This window comes from Macaca fascicularis, chromosome 11 (genome assembly GCF_037993035.2).
Source record: "Macaca fascicularis isolate 582-1 chromosome 11, T2T-MFA8v1.1".
Classification (NCBI taxonomy): domain Eukaryota; kingdom Metazoa; phylum Chordata; class Mammalia; order Primates; family Cercopithecidae; genus Macaca; species Macaca fascicularis.
In genome coordinates this window covers 119,795,612-119,813,253 of record NC_088385.1, presented here as the reverse complement: position 1 = coordinate 119,813,253, position 17,642 = coordinate 119,795,612, and the positions used below count along the sequence as shown (strand labels likewise).

General features: G+C 45.0%; 1 protein-coding gene across 20 annotated transcripts in view; it reads right to left on the bottom strand.

Annotated features, from left to right (window-relative positions):
- RPH3A (rabphilin 3A) overlaps window positions 1-17,642 on the bottom strand; it is a 335,220-nt gene that overhangs the window by 25,123 nt on the left and 292,455 nt on the right. For all 20 annotated transcript variants that reach the window (XM_065524837.2, XM_074007938.1, XM_065524841.2 and 17 more), the window contains 7 exons: window positions 10,998-11,127; window positions 9,681-9,764; window positions 7,576-7,741; window positions 6,341-6,379; window positions 6,099-6,245; window positions 895-981; window positions 331-393 (listed from right to left, as the gene is read on the bottom strand). In XM_065524837.2, the coding sequence (XP_065380909.1) occupies window positions 331-393; window positions 895-981; window positions 6,099-6,245; window positions 6,341-6,379; window positions 7,576-7,741; window positions 9,681-9,764; window positions 10,998-11,127 (716 nt within the window). The remainder of the gene's footprint in view (window positions 1-330; window positions 394-894; window positions 982-6,098; window positions 6,246-6,340; window positions 6,380-7,575; window positions 7,742-9,680; window positions 9,765-10,997; window positions 11,128-17,642) is intronic.

The following is a 17,642-nucleotide window of genomic DNA, read 5'->3' as shown; positions in this document are numbered from 1 at the left end:
GAGGTAGGTCCTAGCATTATTCCCATTTTATAAATAAGGAAACTGAGGCTCAGGGAAGCTAAGTAACTTGCCCAAAGTCACACAGCCAGGAAGTGAAGGGGCAGGGATTTGAACCCAGGTAGTCTATGCTCTAAACTATACATGTTGGCATTTCTATCTAGCTAATCTTAGTACGGACTATCTATAGTTTTAGACTCGGGGGGTTGTTCAGATCTCATCCAACAGGTCTCAGAGTACAGGCTGAGTCAAGTTCTGGCAGCTGCCTGCTCACTCAGGGAGGTAGGGGAGAGGTGGCCACTTGGGCAGGTATGGGAGGAAGCAGATACTCACCTGGCTTCTGATCTGGAAAGCGTCCTGCTGGCCCAGGACCCGGTCTGCTGCCTCCTGGGGTCCCTGAGCAGAGAGAAGACAGAAAGCGAGATGCAGCAGAGGGGGTGGCATCATTTGGGGGTTCACCTTTTTCTTTTCATTTCACAGGGGTGGACACAGGCCCAAAGGCAGAAAGGTACCCGAGGCTGCAGGAACAGTTCCACCAGGAGGGGAGCTTTTGGACTTAGAAAGGCCTGGATCCAAGCCCCAGTGCTGTGGGAACTTCCTGAGCCTTGACTTGCTGCTCTGTGAAATGGGGGTGTTGGTCTTTGAGGTGGGAAACACTGGTGAATGAGGCGCCATCACTTTCTGCACTGGGTGGGTAAGATGCTCCCTGCCTCCTCCTCCTCCTGCTCCCTGCCCAGCTTCTTGACCCAGGGGATTACTCGTTCTAAGGGTCTAAGAAGAGCTTAGGATTTAGTTGTGGCTGCAGCTTTGCAGAAAACCCAGCATGCTCTGCAAGCTGGTATGGGGTCACAGCCCAGTGACAGCCTGGGCAGGTGCTAGCAGGCAAGTGGCAGGTACCTGGCTGCCCAGGCTGAGGTGGTGCTGGGCTCTGCACTGAGCCTGGGGCAGGTCTGGAGGCCTGGACTGAGTTGGCCCGTCTCAAACCTGCAGAGGAAAGAAGAGAAAACAGCCATTGTGTGTCACACACACACACAGCAGAAGGTAGCTTGGGACTGCTCAGCTGGTGTGGGGTGAGCCCCTTGGACTTTCGCTGGAGGCAGCTCCTCACTCGCTCAGCTCTTTCTGACTCTTCTGCCTTCGGTGTGTTCTTTCCTCTCAATCCTCAGACTCTGGTGAGTCACAGCAGCAGCACAGATGTTAAAAAGCACAGGTTCTATAATCCTCCTTCCACCTGTGTGGCCTTGCTCAAGTGACCTGTCCTCTCTGGCCTCAGTTTCCTCACCTGGTATATGGAGATAATCACTTAACTGATAGAGCTGTGGGGAAGATACAATGTTACAAATAGGCAATGCTCAGAACAGTACTTGGCATGTACTAAAGACTCGACACATGTCAGGTGGTGAGATTATTTTATTATTATTGAAAGAATGTGTCTTTATCTTCATATGGACTTGGCTTTGCCTTCCTGCTGTTTCCTATATGGGCTGTGTGACCTTGGGCTGGTCACTCACTCTCTCTGAACCTTAGATGCCCCATGGAGGCAACAGTTCCACTTAACTCATAATAGTAATGAATAAACATTTATTTAGTGCTTGCCATATGCCAGGAACTTTACATATAAGAACTTCTTTAATTTCTACACTAATAACCACTAATAACCTTATGGGATGGGGCCTTATTGTCTCCATTTTACAGATGGGGAAACTGAGGCACAGAGAAGTTACTGAGCTCATCTAATGTCTCTTGGCTGGTTAGTGCAGAGCCAGGGTTTGAATGCTGGCAGTTGGTCTCTGGAGTCTATACCAGAGACCCTCACATGCTGTTGCTTCCCACAGAGGGACTGAATTGAATAATGCGTGCAGCAGCTTCTGGTACCCAGAAGGTGTGATGTTCTGGGAAGAAAGTCCTGCCTTCTCTTACTTCACGGGGCTAGATGCCGTCTTTCCTGAATCCAGCACTTTTGGCTGGATGGATGCTTGAATACACATAACAGAGGGTACTTTACCACCTCTACCTGGGAGCTTATGAGTTACCAAGTCCTGTCCCAGGTTCCTACATTAGCACGGCCATTTGTTTGTTCATTTGAGGCTTCGTTCATTTGTTCGTTCATTCATTCACTCATTCATTCATTCATTCAACAAGCATCCATTGGGTATCTACCAAGTGCCAATCCCTGGGCTAAGATGGACAAAACACCATCTTATATCCTCCAGGAGTGCACAGCCTAGTCACAGGAAGGAGACAGACACTGAAATGATGAGTTTATGAGGCAACAATAGCCAATAGTCATTGAGTTCTTCAAATGCACCCCTCATGGGGTACATGAACCATCACCTCATGGAAGCTTCACAACTCAATGCCATGCATGGTATTGTGTTTCCCACTTTGCAGTTGAGGTAGTGGGGGTTAAATATGCCCAAGGTCACATAACCAGGAAGCCCCTAAGGTAGGACTTCTGTCCAAGTCTATCTCAGATCTTGTTGAATGTATAAATGACACCCGAAGTCCATCAACAATAGAATAAGCTACTCCAAGAGGAAAGGAGTCCCCCCTTACAGAGAGTATGTGGGTGATCAAACCCCTTTCAGAATCCTCTGAAGGGATTTCCACACTGTGTGTGAGGGAGGACCCTGAGATTCCAGGATTAAGCCCTGGAACAAGGGAGTTTTACTGATAATTTGTTTTACTGAGCTGCTCTCAGTCCCTCAAGTGGAACTTATAACAGACCAGCTAGGAGCATTGGCTCTGCACGTGAACTGCCTGGGTTAAACACCAGCCCTGCTATTACTTTTATGTGAGCTTGAGATTGTTTTAGCCTCTCTTTGCTGCATCTATTATGTGAAGACGACTACAATAGTACCTATCCAAAAAGAGTTGTTGATTGGATCAATATGGCTCATGCAAAGGGTTTAATCACATACGTGGCAGAGAGTAGATGCTCAATAAGTTTAAGTTGCTATTATGATTATTAATTCAAATATGGAAGCACTTGAGAGCCTATAATCAACTAGGAACCTTAGTATAGGCTGGAAAATGATGGGAAAGAGATAAAATTATGGTAGATGCTCCAAACATTTGGAAACATAATAAATTAATGGAGAGAGACATGTCCCTGGTATTATGAGGGAAAGAGATTCAGGCTATAATGCTTTAGACAGTGGTAAGTCCTGCATTAGGGCTGCGTCTCACTACCCTGGGAGCTCAGAGAAGGTAGCAGCTAACCCAGCTCAAGGTGGAGCAGGTGCATGCTAGAAGCTAGACCGGGGGAACATTTACATTGACTCCTGAGGGACAGGGGATTCAAATCCAGTTCAGAAATGTCCTATGACCGTCTTTGTCTTCAGAAGACAAAATAATATTGACGCTAAAAGCAGGATTTGATATGCAGAAATTAACTCGAAATGGATCAAAGACCCAAACATAAGGGCTAAAACTAGAAAACTCTTCGAAGAAAACATAAAGGAACTTCTTCAGGATCTTAGATTAGGCAATGATTTCTTAGATACGACACTAAAAACATAGGCAAGAAAAGAAAAAACAAGATAAACTGTGCTTCATCAAAATAAAAGTTTTCTGTGCATCAAATGACACTATAAAAGAGTGAAAAAACAACCCATGAAATAAGAGAAAAATGTGTAAATTATATATCTGATAAAATATTAATATCCAGAATACATAAATAACTTCTATGACTCAACAACAAAAGGCAAACTATCCAATTTAAAATGTTTTCAAAGGACTTGAATAGCTGTCTCTCCAGGGAAAATACACAAATGTCCAAAAGCACATGAAAAGATGCTCAACATCACTAATCACGAGGGAAATGCAAGTCAAAACCACAAGGAGATGCCACTTCACACCCATTGGGATGACTATTATTAAAAAGAAAAACAAAACCCAGAGAACAACAGATATTGATGAGGACATGAAGAAATGAGAACCCTTGTGCATTGTTGGTGGGAATCTAAAAATGTCTCAGCCACCATGGAAAACGGTATGGTGGTTCCTCAAAAAATTAAACACAGAATTACCATATGATCCAGCAACTTCACTTCTATGTATATACTCAAAAGAATGGAATGTAACAGATATTTGTATGTCAGGCACACAATGACATCATTTACAACAGCTAAAAGGTTGAAACAACCCAAACTTCCATTGATGGGTGAATGGATAAACAAAATGTAGTATATATATGTGTGTATATACACACACTATATATATGTATATATACATGTATATACATATACACCACTATATATAGTATATGTACTGTATGTATATACACTATATGTATATAATATACAACATATACTATATATTGTGTATTATATTATATATTATATATACTGTGTTTCTATATATTCTATTGTATATATGTATACTATATTATGTGTCTATCTGTATACTATATAAATACACAATAGAATGTTATGTATTCTTAATTTATGCCCAGTGTTCCATTATTGGAACGCTAAACTTGTAGGAGTTATTTATATCCTACTGCTCAAAGTCGCCGTCAAGGTCTGATTTTTTACAAAAAAAAATTGCAACCTCCAGCATAAATGGGTTAAAAAGGAAAGAAATTCTGACACAGGCTGCAACACGGATGAACCTTGAAAACATTATGCTAGGTGAAATAAGCCAGTCATGAAAGGACAAATTCTGTATGCTTCTACTGATATGCAGTACCTAGAGTAGTTAAAGCCATAGATACAGAATCAAGAATAGTGGTTACCAGGGGCTGGGCAGAGAGAAGAGTGTGGAATTATTATTTAATGGATACAAAGTTTCAGTTTGTAATGACAAAAAAGTTCTGCAGATGCATAGTGGCATGGCTGTGAACCATGTGAATGTACTTTACACCACTGAATTGTACACATGAAAATGATTAAAATGGTAGATTTTATGTTATATATATTTTACAACAATCAAAAAATAATTTTAAAAGGCATCGCCAAAAGAAATTTAACCTCTGGAAGAGAAAAGAAAAAGTACAGGCTTTGATGTTGGACATATATGGAATTAATTCTCATTGTAACCAGTTATCAGCTGTATGACCTAGGGCAAGTGGCTTCACCTCTCTGAGGCTCAGTTTTTCCATTCTGTAAAATGTGAATAACAGAAGTCTCATGTGGATTTTCGAGCTGTGGCAAACATTAAATGAGACAATATATGTAAAAGAACTTGAAATGGCATTTGGCACATAGTAAACACTCTATAAATATTTCATGATGTTGAGGATCTGAGAAATTCCTTTCTCTGTTCATCTAAACCATAGGTTCATTGTTGGGGGAGGTCTGGGTAGATGATGAAGCACAAGGTATGTGCCCAGCTCTGTTGCCAATAAGAGGAAGTGAAGTGCTAAGCTCCAAACACACAATTCAGGAAGAGAAGACCAGACGTCAACATGGGACCTAAATATTCAGCCAATCTGACTTAGACCCAGACGCAGCCCCTTCCTGCAAAAGAAATGAAGTTGCTTTGAGGTCTCAGACAAGGAGCTATGGAACAAAGATGTTTCACTATGGTAGACATTTCCTTCAAAGTCCTGTGCTCAGTGACTACCACCAATGGGCACTCTTGCCAAATAAACCCACCATGAATGAGGCCAGAAATGCGAGGTACCCAATACGAGCGCCTGTCAGTGACATCCTGGCCATGCTGACCTATGCCATATGCCCAGACAGCAAAGGCCATTGCCAAGGGTAGACTTGGAGAGATCTTTGTGAGTGAAGCATCCTTGCTTTGTTCAAAGCCTAGGGGCATTTTTCCCCCAGGTTTTTTGTGGTTTTTTGTTTGTTTGTTTGTTTGTTTGTTTGTTTTTTGAGGTGGGGACAAAAAAAAATCATGTTTTCTGACATATAGTATTACATCAAGAAAAGGATCTAACCAAAATTATGGATGTCTAGAGCCAGAATTGTTTCTGAATCCTGTCTCTCCTCTACCGTAGACTAGAACCAGTATCTAGAACAGAACATGGCACACAGTAGGTACTCAGTAAGTGCTGCCTAAGTAAATGAATAAAAACACAGTCCCTCTCATTCTTTTTGAGTCTCCCTATCCAGAGAACTGTCTCTGGATTTGCCCATCTTGCTCACCTGCTGGGCTCCGGCTGGAGTCTCCAGCACCTCCGCTGTGGTCCCAGCTCTCTGAATCCCGGCTAGATGAGCCCATTCGTGCCTCAGAGGCCCTGCGCACGGGAGGCCCATAGCTTCCTCGCCCGGGAGCAGAGGCCGGGTCAGGGCCTGGAAAGAAGAGCATGAATTGAATGGAGAAAGGGCATCGAGGGAATTAGGCCAATTCCTGTCTCAAATGACAAAACAGAGTCAGCAGAACCCACCTGTCTTCTGACCTGGGCCCCTCCTATCTTCACTGTCACCTGGAGAAAGAAAACACAAATTATGAGGATTATTGGTTTTCTGGTGTCTGGAAAACCAGAACTTAAGAAGCCTACAAAGGGGTTCATTGACTATTGCCCAAGAATATGTTTCAAAAATTAAAAGTCTTCCTCCCAACTTCCCCTTTGATCTAGCTCCTGTTTACAATTTCACTTTTTTTTTTTGCATGCATAAACACATACGAGCATACACAGGCTTTATAAAGAATAATTATGCTATACAACCTTCCCAGCCTAGAAAAACTAGGAAGAAGGAGTCTTTTAGTGGTGAAAACTGGGGACTCCTCAGGAATGCAATATATGTTGACAATTTGGTGATTCTCTGCAAGGAGTAGAAATTGCTCATGCCTTGTCAGGAAGAAAACATTTGTTGAACGCCTTTTAGGTGGCAGGCATTGTGCTAAGTACTTTGATAAGTTATCTTACGAAAAATGCAGATGGACACTTCAATATTTGACACCTTCAACTATACCCTTCCTTTCAGAAGCACTGCCTGCACTCAATCTGGAATTGTCATTTAGTCCAGATTTTATCACTTAGTGTCAATTGAAATTATCGCAAGGGCTTTATCTGGTCAGTCCTAGTGGTCTAGTCCAACTAAAATGTATTTTTACTATGGTTGTTTTTTAAAATTTTTACTGTTTTGCTTCTCCCTCTTAATCACTTTAATAATTAATCATAAACTTGGATAATAGTGATCATGTCAATAGTAGCAATTTGGTAGCAGTAATTTTTCTTTTACTGATTTCCTTCTATTTATCTTTCACTTTTAATTAGTCCAAGTCAGACTTGCTTATGGATAGTAGGAGAAATATTAGGGTCCAGGAAGGCCTTCTCAGCAAGCCAAGTATTCTCCCAGGCTCCAGTGTGATCTTGGTGGTGAGAGTCTCTCTCAGTTCCTAATTTTAATTTCTACCTCTTGTACACTAGATATTCCACCAGGGATGACAGCGAAGCCTCTGGGCAGCTTGGCATTGCTGGAGAATTCCTTGTGCTACCCTCTTGATAAGAGTTTATGGTGAACTATGAAGGAGATATAGAAGTCCTAGAACCAAGTCCAGAAGCTGACCATCCAACAACTGGATGGAAACACAGACATGATGTCAGGCCATCCCTCAGGTAGACCAGTTAGCTAAGATCTGTCCTTGGTCCTGAAAGAAGCACCTGCTTTGTCCTACCTCGAGCTGGAGCCCGGGCCGGGTGCTTGGGCTCAGAAGCAGGCTGTTCAGGAGCAGCAGGCTCACTGACAGGCTGCTGGGGCTTGGTCTTCTTTATAGGCATAGGCTGTGGGAGGACCTGTTTGGGGAAGCCTTTGAAGAACCATGCTCCAGAACGCTTCCACACCTGGGGAGGAGAGACAGGGATTGAAGATGTGGCAACCAAGCACTGTTGCTCTTACCTTCATGAGTGCCCATTTTTATCTTTCCTCCTCGTCCAAAGCACACTGACACAATAGCCAGCACAATTTTCTTACTACTACAGAGCCCTGCACAATTCATACTTATTCAGTCCATCCACCCTGAACACTCAGTAGAAAGGGCTTGAGTTTACCCATGGAGAAAGTGGAGTTTGGGGGCCGGGCGTGGTGGCTCAAGCCTGTAATCCCAGCACTTTGGGCGGCCAAGACTGGTGGATCACGAGGTCAGGAGATTGAGACCATCCTGGCTAACACGGTGAAACCCTGTCTCTACTAAAAGATACAAAAATATAGCCGGGTGAGGTGGTGGGCGCCTGTAGTCCCAGCTACTCGGGAGGCTGAGGCAGGAGAATGGCATGAACCTGGGAGGAGGAGCTTGCAGTGAGCTGAGATCCGGCCACTGCACTCCAGCCTGGGCGACAGAGCGAGACTCCGTCTCAAAAACAAGAAAAAAAAAAAAAAAGGAAGAAAGTGGAGTTTGGATGGAGAAAATGGAATATCCAAAATCTTAAGGATGGGTCCAACAGTATACAGCCAGAGAATGGAAAAACAAGGGCTCAACTCCAAGTCTTCCATCTCTTAAATGTGGCATGCTCTCCACTACACTGGTTGTTGTAAACAGGGTGATCTACCTACAACTTCCCCAAGACCTCTGGCCTTTCTCCTGGCCCTGTGGGTCAGGATAGAGCAGCACACCTAGGATGGTGTGTGAAACATCTTCCATTGCCCAGTCAGATTCATTCTCCACCCTGCTCTGTGCCCCAGGAGGCTGACCAGTATGTACTGCACTAACTGGACTCCACGAAATAAACTTTGACTTCTGTCTTCAGGTTTATTTGGTCAAGGAAAGCACCAGGGATTACAACAAAGCCTCTTGAAAGCTTGGATTGCTGAAGAGTTCTCCAGACAAATAAAGAGTTTGTAGTTAAGAGGAGGGTGGGACTATGGTATTTATTTCCTTGGCTCCCCACAACCCACCACTAGTTGGACAGTGACTGCATTCCTGTTAGGCTACACCTATCTTCCAGTCTGGTAACCACTATCTCTTCTCTTCAGTCTTATCTCTTCAGTCTTAGGAGGGGAAACAGCAACCCTGTTTTTGCTGGTGCTAGGGTGACTCGTCAACCCTTGCTGATTCCTCTTAGCTCTGCCTGGACCTTTGTCAATAACACCTTCATCAAGTCCTTGATTAACCTACTGAAGTGTGCCAATGCTTTCCTGCCAGGCCCCTGACAGATATTGAGGAGAACATGGTTATTGAAACATGGTCTCAAAGGCAGGACTCTGCAGCAGTGGGTGGGGGATGAAGAAATTGGAAGAAGAAGAAAGGACTTAATTGGGGTAAGATAAGTAAGAAGCAGAACTGGGGAAGAGAAGGATGCCATGGGAGAAAGAAAAAGGGACAAAGTAAAGAGAAATTGCCGAAAGAAGCGTGTGAAGATATGAGAAACAACAAAATGAGGAAAAGGGAGAAAAAAGCATAAGGATTAGAGGAAGAAAAGAGTTCAAACAAGAGGAGAGTATGAGGAAAGAAAAAAATGGAAATAAGAAATGGAATAGAGAGACAGAAAGGAAAGATGTTGGGAGAGGAAGACTCATAAGACTCATAAGAATCAGAGAAATGGGGTCAAAGAAAGAACAGAGGCCAGAGGGCAATGAACAGAGAGGGAAGAAGAGAGGATGGGAAGGAAGAAAAAAAGTCACAGAAGCAGAGGAGGAGAAAAGAAATTCCTCCAAATAGTGTGAGGTTGTTCTGTCAATGTTCACTGCTGAGCTGGCTCCTTTCATACCAACCTCCTAAGGCACCTCTTAAGCTGGCCAAGAAAGGAGGGTGATCTAGGCACCAGATGGGACCAGGGCACTCACCTCCCTCTGCTCAATGCAGATTTTGCAGAGCCACACAGAATGCAGGCGGTTGTTGGTCTCCACTCCGCACTTGGTGCAGACATTCTGTGGATGAAACACAGGCAACACACTCAGATGAGCCATGCTCATGGGAGGCACGGCAATGTCACCCCCTGCTTTCTCTTGGTGGATGTAAAGAGGAAGAACTTGCCTCCATTTCTCACACTTCCTTCCAAGAGCAAGGCCAATTAGAACAAAACTCCAATTTGAGTCTTATTTCCAGTAACAAGAACTTGAGTCATTCCCAAGCACTGGATGAAGGAATTCTCTAAGTGTCCTTGTGGGATCTGAATTTTCATCATCCACACAGGGGAAATCACTGACATACTTTTTTCTAAAGACGAATGACCATATATCCATTTCGTGTCTTAATTTATTTCCTCTTTATTTCCAAAATGGACCTGACACAACCTAGACTATGACTAGAAGTTTAACTACCCAAGGGGAAGAAAGTTATCTGAGAAAATGCCCCATGACTGTGTGATGGAATACTATATTTTTTATTGAATTTCCTGGAAGTTAAGACAATTAGGAAAACTTAATGGGTCATGAAATTCTCACTTTTGAGTTGACTGGCAAGTTTTTCAGAATACATAAACTCTTCCCAAGATTTCATTCTACATGTCAAATGTGACATCAGGCTGGAGATGATGACATTATAGATGTCTCCAGCTGGGTTGTTCAACTGAACTCTTGGAGTCCGGCAGACCCCAGGACAGTTGTATCTCTGCTCCCAAACTGTCAAGTGCAGACAGTTTAAGGAAAGGTTAGAAGGTCAACAGAGTTCAGAAAGACTCCCCTTTGAGAACAAATGCTTTGGAAGCTAAATGATTCTAACTTGGCTAAACAGAGGCTTTCTAAGTTTCTTGTATCATAACCCAGGATACGAGAAAACTGAAAGCATTCCACATACACACAAGTATAAACATGTGCTTAGCATGCTCTTTAAACTGACACATAACTTGCTAAGGTATAACCAGGATAGCTGCAGTCTCAATCATAGCTCATGTCCTGCCACAGGCTCCCTAGTTCACCCTGGATGGACCTCAGCTCTAAGAGACAGAAGGATCAGAGTGGCTTCCAGGGAGGAACCAGGATCAGGGTTACCTTGGAAGACAGTAGGGCATGGAAGCATCCCAGAAAAAAACCATATCCTGGCAAGTGATCTTCAGGATCCAAGTTCCACCCCCCAACCCCAGTGACCCCTACAGCTGGAGCCTAGGACTTTTCCCTCTGCAGGTGCTGCACAGGGAAGAAGGGATAAGAGGATGATGGTACCTTCTTACAGTCCTCACATACTACACAGGCAGAGCCCAGCATCCCCAGCTGTTCTCCACACAGTATGCAGCGGTTCACCCCATCCCCAGCCACGTTCTTCCTCATGTTTTCCAGGCGGTCCACCAGGCGCCTGGAAGCAGAGACAAGGTAAATAAGGACCTTGTAGGACTGGGGACCACCAGCATACCCCACAGTGTCGGGTTTATGGTTTTCCCCCTCTTTGAGTCACACGCTCTTGTGCATCTGATGACAGTTGTAAACTCTTCCCCAGGAAAAGGCACATGCACATAAAATTCTGACACATTTTCAGAATACCAAAGACCCCCTCCCACACCCCTCAAAGTCCCATCTGTTCTACTGACTTTGGATTAAGAACCTTATCTAGTCCTTTCTATCTCCTGTCACCTCCTCCCAGAAACTGCCTTCTGAGTGCTAGATTTATTTAGATCTATTTATCTGTCTCCATGATGCCTTCACTTGGATGTCTTCACAGGCATCTCAAACTTATGCTTTCAAACTCAACTTTTCATCTTGTCTGCTCTCCATCCCCAGCTCCAGCAAACCTGCCTCCCAGTCTTGGGAAATGTCACCACCATCTACATACTTGCTCAAACCAGAAACCCTGTGGGGGCCTTCCTTGACCCCCTCCTCTCCTGACATTCAATGACCCAACCAAATTCTTGGGCCCCACCCCAGCCCAACTGAATTAGAAATTCTGCCCCGAAATTGTCAAGTGCAGACAGTTTAAAGAAAGGGTAGAGGGTGAACAGAACGCAGGTGGGCTCCCCTTTGAAAACGAATGCCCTGGAAGCTAAACAATCATTCTAATTTGGCTGGATAGAGGTCCAGCAATCCGTATTTTATGAGTCCTCCAAGGTATCCTGATGCATGCTCAAGAATGGCTTTGAGAATCATTGCTCTAGTTACACTGATCTTTCAATTTCAGTTCTGTCTGCTTTAGCATCAGAGCACATTCAGTTCCTTGTGCCTGGAACAAACACACACATTTGTGATCTGTCTCTCTCTATTGCATACACACACACTTTTATATTTTCCCTGACTAGAGTGTCCTCAATTTTTTTTTTTTTTTTTTTTTGAGACAGAGTCTCACTCTGTCGCCCAAGCTGGAGTGCAGTGGCATGATCTCGGCTCACTGCAACCTCTGCCTCCCTGGTTCAAGTAATTCTCCTGCCTCAGCCTCCCGAGTAGCTGGGACTACAGGCACACACGGCCACGCTGGGCTAATTTTTGTATTTTTAGTAGAGACGGAGTTTCACCATGTTGGTCAGGATGGTCTTGATCTCCTGACCTCGTGATCCGCCTGCCTCGGCCTCCCAAAGTGCTGGGATTACAGGCGTGAGCCACCACGCCTGGTCCAAGTGTCCTCATTCTTTAGAATAGCACTCCCTCTTGAGAGCCTCCTCAGACTACCAATTTTATCCACTCTACTAGCAACCTGGTACTTCCTCATAGCATTAGTTACCTTTGGAATTAACTACAGGGATTATCTGCATTACGTAATTAGCTGATTGTGAAACAATCTCTGGTTTGTTGCAGGGCTATGAGTTTCCCCGGGCCAGGCACCTTGTCTGTTCTGTTCCCTGCTGTGTGCCCAGTGCTGGATCAGTGCCTAGGCTGTAGTGAGGATTTGTATATGCTGGTTGAATCAATGAATGAATGAATAAGAGCAGCTCACTCCCCACATGTGTATCTAGCAAAAGTAAGCGCCTTGAGTGTCAAGCCATGCATAATAACAGCTTACAATTCAGTGGTACTCACTATATGCTTAGCATGGCATGAAGTGCATTGCCACCCACTTCCAGGAGGGAGGCACTACTATTTATGCCATTTTACAGGTGAAGAAAGTGGCACAAGGAAGCTAAATGACTTACCCAAGGTCACACAGCTAGGAAGTGGCAGAGCCAAAACTAGAACCCATAACTGGACTTGGTGGCTCATGCCTGTAATCCCAACACTTTGGGAGGTCAAGTTGGGTGGATCACCTGAGGTCAGGAGTTCGAGACCAGGCTGACCAACATGGTGAAACCCCATATCTACTAAAAATACAAAAAAATTAGCTGGGTGTGGTCTGTATTAGCTGCATCTGTAGTCCGAGCTACTCAAGAGGCTGAGGCAGGAGAACCACTTGGACCTAGGAGGCGGAGGTTGCAGTGAGCTGAGATGGCACCACTGCACTCCAGCCTGGGTGACAGAGCGAGACTCTGTCTCAAACAACAACAACAATAAAAAGCCCCCTAGAACCCATGTCTCATATGCATGACCCCAGCACTTTTTAAAGTTTAATGTGTACGCAGATGACACGGGGATCTGTTAAAATGCAGATTCTGAAATACCAGGTCTGAGGTGGGGCCTGAGGTGCTACATTTCTAGAAAGCTCCCAGGTGGTGCCACATGATGCCACTGGTTTCAGACCACACACTGAATGACGACTGTGGCATCCTGTTTCCACTTCAGCGTTTTTTTGTGGGGGGAGGGGGTCACTTCCTACCAGCTTGAAGCCATCTCCTTCCCCATCCCTCAAATGAGGACTCCTTCTAGACACACAGCCAGTGAACCCAGATAGAGCTGGACCCCACCCACCCCTCCATGGGCTGGGTCCCAGCTGTGTACATACATGGCAGGGGAGAGCCGATGGGAGGGACGGGGGCGACACAGCACCCAGAGGGCCCCTGGTAGCCCTGCCTGGCAGGCACTTAATGCTGACTCTCCCCACGGCCCTCATTGCTCTTGCCACACCCTCAAAGTGCTCCGAGTTACAATGCCATAAATAGCAGCTTCTCCCTTTGTGTTCCATTCGAGAGAGGTACTGCCCTGCCCAATGAACAGGCAAAGGCAGCCTGCAGGCTCTGGAGCCTCCGCTGTGACCCAGATTGCACAGAACCACTTGAGGAGGCACGATGCGCAGAGCTGAAGGCAGCACGCTCTTCTCGATTCTTCCTCATTTTCCCCCCAGCCACCCCATCTTCCCTAAAAGTTATTTCTACAGGATGATGGGAGCGGGCAGGAACCAGGAACAAGCTCCCAGTCCATGGTCTCAGAACTCCTGTAATAACAGTAGCTGGTGTTTACTGAGCACTTACTATGGGCCAGGCACAGACTTTTATTTAAATTTTATTTCCTCATTTTATTTATGTAGTGTTACTATTATTTTTAGAGATAGGGCCTTGCTGTGTCACCCAGGCCAGAGTGCAATGGTGTGATCACAGCTTACTGCAGCACTAACCTCCTGACTTCAAGTAGTCCTCCTGCCTCAGCCTCCCAAGTAGCTGAGCTGGGACTACAGGCATGCACCACCATGCCTGGCTAATTTTTTTTTTTTTTTTTGACTGAGTCTCACTCTGTGGCCCAGGCTGGAGTGCAGGGGTATGATCTCGCATGCCTGGCTAATAAAAAAATTTTTTTTGTAGAGATGGGGTCTCACTATGTTGCTTAGGCTGGTCTCAAACTCATGGCCTCAAATGATCCTCTTGCCTTGGCTTCCCAAAGCATTGGGATTACGGATGTGAGCCCTCCACAGGGATTTTCTTAATGACTCCTCCCAGTCACACTAGAAGCTGAGGATTACTTTTGTTTCCATTTACTACATGAGAAAACTGAGACACAGAAAGGTTAAGTGGTTTATGCCAGTTACACAGCTAAGAAGTGGTGAAAGCTGGGACTCAGACCCAGAGTCGGCTCCCAAGTCCCTGTTCTTAGCTGCTACACCATGCTGCTGTGCACACAGCCATGTGCCATGTAGAGCCATGGGGATCGCCTTGAACAGGCCAACCTCCACCCTGCTCGATTTCCCTGCCTTTCCCTCACCAAAGGCCCCTCAATCATTAGTAAGCACCAAGCTGCACATATGCAGTTACCCTGGCTGGTTCCAGCCCGTCCACCTCTCACTGCCCGAGGTTGGGACAAGATACCCAACCAATGCTCCATCACTGTGTTTCTCTAAAGAACCCTCAACATGCGGCTGACAAATCTTGATTTTAGCCTGGGCTTTTGCCTCTCTGGACTTGTTTCCTCATCTGGAAAATAGGAGGCATTGGGTTGCATAGGTGGTTGTCAAACTGTGCTTCATGGTACCCCGAGGGTTTCATAGAGCCAGTTCAGGGGCCAACCTCTGTGGCAGCATGGCGAGAGAGAATTTGAGGGGTTACCACACCTCATTCCATACAGAGCATGTCTGCATTGATCTCTTTTGTTTGTTTGGGCTGTTGAATTAGATTTCCTTTAGAAAGTTGGTTCCAGGGTTTTAAAAAAACAGTTTGAAGTTGACTAGAGCTGTTAAACGTCAGGATGCCTTTCAATGCCATAGAACTATAAAATTTTATGAGACAATGAAGTGGGCTCATGGAGGCAGGGGATGGCAGTTGCATGGGGACATTTTTCTTATACACAGTTGCTCCCAACTATTTTCACCTTCATCAACTGCCTTAGTCAGAAAATAGATTGTGTTCTTCTCACTCTACCATTGGGGTCTCAGAGCACAGAAAGAGTGGGCCGCTAGCCTGGGTCACTCAGCCACAGCTAGAATCTGGTTCTCTGCTTCAGTCAATCATCTTTGCTTTCCATGAATCCCCACAGCCTCCTGCCTCAAGTCAAGCTTTGCCAAAGCAGCTCAGGAAGAGGGCGTGGGACAAATCCAGTTCTAAACCGCATTGTGCTTTAAGGAAACTTAAAAGGGTTTTCTGCCTCTTCCTGGAAAATGAAGGCTGTGGACTTGCCTGTCACTTGCAAACCCACACTGCAGCCTCCCCACCTAGTGCCTGTTCCTTTCACCATTAACTCCTGGATGCCAAAAGGCCTCATGAACACACGTTATTCAGGGAGTGTCTCATTATCTCCTATCAGCAGCAGCAAATGGCACAGAAATGCAACAGAACCAAGATTATTACTCAAATGTCTCAGCTGAGGGACCCTCATTATCCATGAATTTAGTACAGATCAATAAAGAGGATGCATGTGAGGTGGGAACACGCAAATCCTTCTTCTCCCTCAGAAGATCAGGAATGAGCAGGGAGCTTCCTGCAGCCTGCCTGTTAGGGCACCCTGCTGCCTCAAATGCTGCAGCCACAAAATGGAAGACCCCAACAGCCTAAGACTTTAAACTAGGGAATAAAACTTTGCAAGAAGCCAAGTCAAAATTGGGTCATGGTGGACCATGTGTCACAAGTGGGTCTTTATCCTGGTGATAAAACATTTCAGCATCTTCACCCCAGAAGAAAGATGTTTTTACCAGTCTTGGCAGGGAAGCCCTAGATGTGTAAGGGAGACGCTCTCTACCCTCACTGCATGTCAATCAGCCAGCGTTAAGAAAAACACCAGTGCCCGGCCCTGACTCTAAACCTTCTCAGCTATGGATCTAATTCTGCCTGGATATCAGTATTTAAGCATGAAGTCCTGTTGAGAGCCACTGTGTGGGGGAAATATTACCAAAATGTATGGTATATCTAGATCATCTGGGGAGAATGTTCAATATTCAGAGAATAATTCTATGGTGTTGGAGGAGGCCTAGCAACCTGCATTTTAAAGCAGCTCCCTGTTTGAATCTGCTGGTGAATTCCTGGCTACACTTTAAGAAATACGAAAGGAGGTGGTGAAGCATATCCCATGGAGATACGTTCTTCTTGCTGTGTTAAGTGGGAAAAAAACAAAAACCCAGAGTGCAGGATTGTGAACAGGGTGTGAGTTTGGGTTTGAAACGTGCTCATCTGAACATCTCCATTGTGTGCACTCAAATATGTATATATACATCATGAAGGAAACACATCAAGATATTCACAGCGATTATCACCAGGTAATGAGGGGTTATGGATAATTTTCACTTCCCTCTTTAATGCACCCAACTCGCTGGACTCCTCCTCTATACTCTCTTGACTTTCTTAAAATGAGCATGTATTACTTTTACATCAGAGAAGAAAGTGCATTTTTGAAGATGGAGATCATGTGGCCAATGGTTAAAAGACATGGGTTTGAATCCTACCTCTTTTCCAGTCAATGACCTTGAGAAAACCTCTTCTAATAAGAGAGGTTAGAAGAGCTGCAGCTCAAGTTTCCTCTCATGTGCAGCATTCTGAATTCTCAGATCCTGAGAGAGAAACACTGAGATTTCTCCTTCTTTTTTTTTGAAATGGAAGGACCCTTGATGACTAAGAGTAGACCTTGTCTGCATTGGCTGCCTGGTGTTATTTGCCTGCCTGGTTTTGTTTACCTATCTAATGTCTCCATCCCTTTCTCTCACATGAAGTGCCCAATTAGCTGAACCCTGTAAGTGGCTGACACTCACTACTATGTCTTTACATGCCTGATTAACTTTATGATGACTACTCACACCTGGCATCCTGAGAACATCCATCACCAGGCTAGGTGCTTAAGGTGAGCTGTTGGTTACTCAGTGAAGTCGGGCGGGCACATCCCAATTCCCAGGATGCTCTCAGAGGCACCAGGAGTATGTAGGAGTATGTCCCCTCCTCTGGGCACCAATGGATGGCCTCTGGAGGTGGTGGGAAGCAGGTTCCCAACTTGGTCTGGCCTTGCCATCCCAATGGAGGCAGACGGGCTATTCATTCACTTGACAAACATTTATAGAGCACCTACTATGTGCCTAGTAGACAGTGAGGATGCAACGGTAGCAAA